The sequence below is a fragment of the Garra rufa genome, chromosome 5 (genome assembly GCF_049309525.1).
Source record: "Garra rufa chromosome 5, GarRuf1.0, whole genome shotgun sequence".
NCBI classification, from domain to species: domain Eukaryota; kingdom Metazoa; phylum Chordata; class Actinopteri; order Cypriniformes; family Cyprinidae; genus Garra; species Garra rufa.
In genome coordinates, this window is record NC_133365.1 from 16,217,173 (window position 1) to 16,224,937 (window position 7,765).

Here is a 7,765-nt window from a genome sequence, read left to right on the forward strand (position 1 = left end):
TCCAAGTGTGCACACACACAGTAGTGAACACACACACCGTGAACACACACCCAGAGCAGTGGGCAGCCATTGCTGCGGCGCCCAGGGAGCAGTTGGGGGTTCGGTGCCTTGCTCAAGGGACTCACCTCAGTCGTGGTATTGAGGGTGGAGAGAGTGCTGTACATTCACTCCCCCCACCTACAATCCCTGCCGGACCTGGGACTCGAACCTGCAACCTTTGGGTTACAAGTCCGACTCTCTAACCATTAGGCCACGGCTGCCCCCGTAAGGCCACGGCTGCCCCCGTCAAAGAGCTCAATAGGCTTCATGCCCAACAGGCTTCCGTTTTCTGCTAAACAGGTCTCGTTGCTTCCGGTTCACGCGTTTTGCATATCCCTCTTTAAATATGAACATGATTTACTCAAGATTCATTCAAAGTAGACACTAAAAATGATCATAACCAATGTCCATCACATATGTGGATTGATATATAAAAGTTTTAAATTTTTATTCTTTTCACTAACATTTATATATAAATATCGAATGAAACGTCCACAATAAACAGCTGGCTTGTTTAACTGATTACCTTAAAAGTCCGTCGATATCGCCATTATTTATTACGGCTATTAACACGTTCTCCGACAAGCGGAAGCAATGAGACCTGTTTTCCGGGGTTGGTCATGTGACGTTCGGCATAAAGCCTATTATACGGGAAAAAATCTAAAGTAGATCAGAGCGCATTCGACCAATCCGTATGCTGCCAATCCCATTTTATGTTGCGTCTGAGAACAGTCAGAGTTAATGCATGGAGAAACACAAACTTGTGAAAAACAAAAACAACAGAAACCGTAAATCATTTATTCATTACTTATGTAACAACAAACACTTGTCAGAGGTAGAGTCATTTTTTACAATCATTTGAACTCATATTAAAGCAAAGACTATAGAATACCAAAGACATGTCACTTGTGTAGTTTTGAATGGGGAACAATGAAACGGTCATCATGGCCGCGAAGCTCCGCCTTCTTTAGTGAAAGTCAGCGCGTCACTGCATCTGCCGTTAGAAGTCCCGGTTGCTATAGAAACAGCCGGCGCTCTAAGACGTGCGTTCAGTACTGCGCATGCGCACTGGCTCACCTAGCCGGAAAAATAAGCGTTTTTTAACGCTATTCAAGCACAAGGAACTATATTTATGAGGCAGTTCTTGTTGGATTTCTTTGGAGATTTCAAATATGAAATTTAATCGTAAGTTTGGCGAACAGTTTTGGAGAATTTGATGTTTCCCCATTCAAAGAGATAGGAGCTGCACTTTGATGCCCGAGAGGCGTTTCAAAGATGGCCGCCGAGTGACATGACTTGTCTTGAAAGGACTTTGAGTAAAGCACATACTCATTTATAGCACTGTCGTCGAAAACCCCTAAACCTTCCAATCTATCCTGCGATCATTATCTACAAATATATAACATATAATGTGATCAAAATGAACTAATCGCAAATGGCAGAAGAGCAAACATGGCTAAGTTCAGGCTAACTAACTGAAATTATAGCCACTGCTCACGTACATATTGATTAATTCCGAATTTTGCATAGAAAGGACCATAGCTCATGTGCTGAAAATGGATGGGGCTATATAAAAGGTGCAGTGTGTAATATTTAAGATGATCTCTAGACAGAAATGAAATATAATATACATAACTATATTTTCAGGGGTGTATAAATACCTTACTTAATGAACCATTATGTTTTTATTACCGTAAAATTATCAGTTTATATCTACATACACCACGGGTCCCATCACATGGAAGTCACCATTATGTTTCTAGCCCTGAAAGGACAAACTGCTCTACAGATCGCGTTTCATCACTGTTGTTCTTTGTGAAAAACACTGACACCATGATGAACAAGTAACAGTAATATTCACAATAACATCTTTTTATTGAATGATTAAGTAAATATAATTCCCTAATTTACGTTTTAAAAGAAACCTCATTATTCTTTTATGTCTAAAACGATGACATCTTAATCCTGCGCGGCTAGCGGTGGACCGTTGGTTGCAATTCATAGCCTCACCACTAGATGCCGCAAAAATCTACACACTGCACCTTAAAGTCTATGCATTACTTGTGGAATGAAAGAAGAAAGGCACAATAATAGGCACTGAGCTTGCAGATATAAGGCATGCAGATAAAACCATGAAGTTCTCATTGACACAGCATAAAGCTGGTGAAAGAGACTAATAAGGCACATTGGGAGAGGACTCTTTAGTGCCTTGATTGGGATCATAAACTGGTGCAGAAGGACCTGGATGAAAACCAGGCTGGAAGGCATCTGGATTTGGATAGACCCCTGGATGGGGCAGCACTGCAGGGACAAACAGATTTGGGTAAAGTCCTGCAGGTGGAGGAGGTAGTTCACCAGGGTAAGGCACCAGGTTTGGCTGAGGTGGTGGATATGGCTGGAATCCTCCAGGTGGGCCTTGCCAGGGAGGGCACTGTTGTTCAGGTGGAGAAAGAATAACCACAGGAAATCTGACTTCTGGATCTGATGCAAAAGACACATCTAGATAGACCTGAAAGAGAACCATGTTTTGCTTTACATTTTGGTAAAAAGTCTTGTTAAGCTGTAAGACTAATGTTGTTATAGACTATTCTGAAGTTCAAAAAGAAGTTTCAACTGTTTTTATCCACACATTGAGCCACTTTTCAAAATATCTTCTTTTTTATTCTGCAGACGAATAAAAATCATTCAGGTTTTAAAGGTCCCATATTGTCAAAATCGAAATTTCCTGGCTTTTTTCATGATAACTGAGGTCTAGGGGCTATGTAACTACCATATGAGTTTCAAAGCAGTCAATCCACAGTAAACTGCACACAGCCTGCTTAAAGTAGCTGTTTCTTTTCACGAGACGCTGTGACTTCCGTAAAGATGTGACGTCCGATCTACTCAGTCACCGCCTTCAGTCACCACCCACCGTCCCACCCTCCTTTTGTCAAACCCAGACAACAACGCATCCATTCCATTGTTGAGCAACAACAACACGAAAACAAGTCGAGAAAACGCTGTTCAGTCCATGGATGTCAGGAAACTACATCATTGCACAGGCTTCCGAACAACGTTAATATAAGAGACCAGTGGCAGTCAACTTCAGCCTCTTTCACTCAGCAATTCCGGTAAATACACGGATAATCTGTCCCATGATTTGTTCCGGAGTTGTTTAATTTGGTTCATTCACAGTTGTTTTCCGGAATCTGTGCGTGCTTTACACACCACCCATAAAGACATGTGACGTTTGGACGTGAGATGTAATGCGACGCGTACGTTTCACTAAACTGAAACTAACCTGAACAAACGGTGCTTCAGCGCTGATAGTGAGGAGCTGGCTCTGTCTGATCGCTGCTTCATTCCACTTTGCACGTATTTTTTCGTCGTGAAGAGTCGCATGATAACGTGCATCATCACTACAACACTGCCTTTATGGTTCTGGCTTATGTTCACACAGCGCTCGTTCCCGTAATTTTCCAGAATCAGCGCGCATTGTGAAAGGGGCTCTACTAAAGCAACAGTTATGTAGCTTACTGCATTCGGTGTTTGAAAAAGAAAAAACATTAATGATCATTCTGAAATATCCTGTTGAGTATCAACAAGCTAGGCTCTCTCTATTGCTCTGAGCTCGCTTACAGCATACATGACCGTAGTTACCTGTGGTTGGCCTGGCTGTGCGTCACTCAGAAAACAACAGGCCAATCAGAGGAGAGGCTCATGAATATTAATTATATGTATTAATCTGTTTTTGACAGAGCTCCTAAAAAAGGAGCTGTAAAAATATATTGAGATGTATTTTGGCACTTATACCGCAAATATATATTCTTAAGGACATCAACAACTAAAATAAACCTCCAGAAAAGTGTACAATATGGGACCTTTAAATGACATGGGTGAACTATTGAATTAGATATGGCAATGTTTAAAGAAGAAGAAAACAAAATAGCACCTTGAGTTCATACTGCACTTTTATAATTCTGCAGTTTTCAATGGTGACAGTCAGATCACGTGGGACTATCATGTCCACTATGAATTTTGACTTTTCTTTAGATGGGACGCAATCTCTAGTCTCTTTGACTATATCCTTGTATCCTCTGTTAGTGCTACTGCCAGCAATGAACGTCTGTTGCTGCTTGAGGCTGTACTTTAGCTTGACGTCACGAGATGAAGAGTTGTCAACGTCGACAAAAACTCTGATCGTTTCACCTGCAAAAATGAAATTTTTTTGTTGTGAAAACAACATACATCACAAAAACAACCACCAAAAAAGCTGACTTCAGCCAGATTTCCATCAAGCATGTTTAAACGAACACAGTAATAATGTCTGGAGAAATTTAAGCTGAATAATTTTAATGTCCATCTTTCACTTCAGAATGACTAGAGTTTTGAGATATTATACAAAGCTCTGCTGTTATTTTCTTGTCTAAGCAAATTTAGTCCTATGACTTTTTTAATGCAGATTCATCCGGTTTACTCTTAATTTAGGAAATTTTAATTATGAAAACGTATCCAATATCTCAAACTGTGCATAAAAAATATGTTGATGGAAACCAGACAATTGACATTGCAGGCTAGTGTCTTCAGTTTAGGCAGCTTTGACTGAGGCGCTTGAGAGCTATGTGAAATCCTCACCTTGCATATAGCCAGTTTTGTCTGTCGTTACATTCATTGACATTTTTCCTGATCCAAAAAGTTTAATCTTCTTGTCTTGTGTGCCAGATTGTGGTTGCTAGATGACAAAACAGCATACAGAAATGAGCAAACTAAAATCACATTAGATTTCCTTAAACCTCTAAATCACAAACAAATGGTTTAAATCACATTGCTTGAGTTTTGACAGTTTATTAAAATTGATAGATCCAGTCTTTGATTATGATGTTTGAGCTGTGTTAAAAGCTGTTATAAATTACTCTAGAAACACATACCTGTGACCTATTAATGTGCCACTGCATCTGTGTGTTGTTTGCTTGCTTTACGTTTCTTACATTGCTTGGCGAATGAATAATATTTCTTATATTTGTTACTAATAACAACAATTGAGCTGGGTGTTTGTTTTATGAATAAACATTAACAATGCCCCTTAGCTGTTTTAATAGCGCTGTTTATGTCTATCAGTAGTTGATTGCTAAAGAGTCAAACATGGTTTTGTAATTCATACCAGTAAGTGATCACTGGTCCCATCATTTCTTATCACAAAGGATAATTCCGTAGATGCAGCAGATGTTGACTTCCAAGGCCTGCTAAGCTTTACTGTCAAGACATATTTAACCCAGCCATGAAGTCCTTTAAAAGATGGAGGCATATTTCTGAAAAAAAAAAGAAAATTCTTTAGCTTTTGATAAGCATAATATATGTATCATAACTCACAAACATTGATTTATTTATCATGAATAATAGTTAACGTACCTGCGTATATACTTCACAAATGTTTTTTGTTTTGTTTTAGTATAATATAATTCAAGCTAATATTCTAGAATAAGCCATTAAAGGGATGGTTCGGAGTAGAATTGACTTCATTGGTATGCACTCCGAAGCCCATCTAAATACCCCATCCGAAGTTTTTTTTACCTTAGTCGAACATTTATGGAAATAGAGTTTTTCGAATTGCTTGTTACAGGAGTGAATGGTACATGTGATGTATCTCGTAAATTGCACCACTAAACGTGCAAGTAATCTTACCAAACTTGTACAGTAGTGTAAATAGGTTATGAACTCACAAAACGCTGCATCAGAACATTTGTAAGTCCATCATGAGTGTTTTAAAAACACGTTTTACCCGAGAACTACTAGTCTCAAAAACTACAAGTCGACGTCACTTCCCTGGTTTGAAAAAAGCACGTAAAAGTCCCCCTACTACATCTGTCTGCATGTCAACTTGTAGGAGGACTTTTACGTGCTTTTTTCAAACCAGGGAAGTGACGTCACGTGTCGCCATTTGTAGTTTTTGAGACTAGTAGGGATCGGCTAAAACGTGTTTTTAAAACACTCATGGTGGACTTACAAATGTTCCGACGCAGCGTTTTGTGAGTACATAACCTATTTACACTACTGTACAAGTTTGGTAAGATTACTTGCACGTTTAGTGGTGCAATTTACGAGATACATCACATGTACCATTCACTCCTGTAACAAGCTATTCGAAAAACTCTAATATCTCCATAAATGTTTGACTAAGGTAAAAAAAAAAACTTCGGATGGGGTATTTACATGGGCTTCGGAGTGCATAGCAATGAAGTCAATTCTACTCCGAACCATCCCTTTAATATGACTGATGTGTATATTGTGTTCATGGGCTGTGAATGACACGTGATGAATATTATTTCACTGTGCAAATATTTACACATTAAGAAACAACAATTGAAAATGTATTTTGAAAGGCCCATCAGTAGTATCACTCACTGTTGAGGCAGCTGAAATCTGAATGGAAAAACATGACTTCCTGGCTTTATCACTGGTCCATCTGATGAACAATAAGGCATGTTGATATGGGTTAAAATAAAGTTTTTCAACAAGCATATTTCGTTTATAATCAACAAACAATCTTTTCAGGTTTTATGTAAATTATAAAAAAATGTATGTACATTTATTTAACTTTACTTACAAGTCTCTCCATTTACAAGAGTTGTATTCTTTTCACTTTCTCCTGTAGACGAAACATATATATATTACACGATTTCGAATAATAATTTGATACTTTTATATATTTAAGGTTTTCTATTTCGTACAGCCTCACCTTTCTTCGAGCTCTCTTGAATGAAGTATTGCTTTAGTTTGAAGTATCTCTCATGGTCGCTATAGCTACTTTCATCATCACCTGAGCCTTCAGTCCAGCTCACATGGGCGTCCCCTGTCAGCTTCACAAAAAAACTGTCCACCTTTATTTCTTTGGTTACTTCCAAAACAACTCGTCCCTCCACAATATCCCCACTAGTAAAAGTATTGCTTTCATTAATCGGGTCGTAGTGAACACTGAGCTCTTTGATGGATCTTGACATTTTAGTTTCTATGTCCGGAAACAAGTCAAATACAGCACAGCTCCTCTCGCATAGAAATAAAACACACCTTAAGGGCGTGACGCTTCCTATAACTGTTTAGCAATCGCTGAAGGTGGCGTAACATCGGTTATTCCACAGGGTTTAGTAATGCTCAGTTTACTCCAATAGTTTATCCTGCGATCCTGAGATTGCTGTTGCATGGTCAACCTTGCGACGAGTCGACGACATCACTTCCGGGGTTTTTCCAAAATAAAAAAGCAACAAGTTAATTTTCGCTCTGCACTCTTCAAATTGTGTTTACAAATTGTTGATGTTATTATTATTATTATTATTATTATTATTATTAATACAATTAGTTACCTTTATAATAAATAGTCAGTGCCAATTATTCAACTATCAAACAGTGTTGCATTCTTTCAATGTTACCAAGAAGACCCTCTTATGAGCTGTACACACACTCTGGTTGAGCTTGAACTGTGACCACTAGATGGTGCCATTTGTGCTTTTTTGGACATTTAGTTGTTTCATTTAGTCAGGAATAATTTTGCATTTGTGTCCTTTTTGCATTATTTTCCTTGTTTAAAATGATTTTGTCATTAAAAACTTTATCCGTAGTTGTGCCTTGAGCATGTGAATTTGGGTCTAATAGAGATTTAGGCCTACTAGATCGCTTACCACCTTGTTAGGTTGTTACTGACTGCATTTGAGTGCCATTTCTGCTTTCTGTCAACAGAGGTCTCCATTTACAG

At 38.6% G+C, this 7,765-nt stretch overlaps 1 protein-coding gene across 1 annotated transcript; it reads right to left on the reverse strand.

Annotated features, from left to right (window-relative positions):
- Positions 1 to 290: 290 nt before the first annotated feature.
- On the reverse strand, positions 291 to 7,215 carry LOC141335400 (arrestin domain-containing protein 3-like). Its single transcript, XM_073840849.1, has 7 exons — positions 6,755 to 7,215; positions 6,623 to 6,664; positions 6,421 to 6,481; positions 5,180 to 5,327; positions 4,654 to 4,750; positions 3,971 to 4,227; positions 291 to 2,548 (listed from the first exon to the last, which is right to left on the reverse strand). Exons 1-7 carry the CDS (start codon positions 7,014 to 7,016, stop codon positions 2,213 to 2,215), a joined length of 1,203 nt encoding a protein of 400 aa, XP_073696950.1. The 5' UTR covers positions 7,017 to 7,215; the 3' UTR covers positions 291 to 2,212.
- Between the last annotated feature and the right edge of the window lie 550 nt (positions 7,216 to 7,765).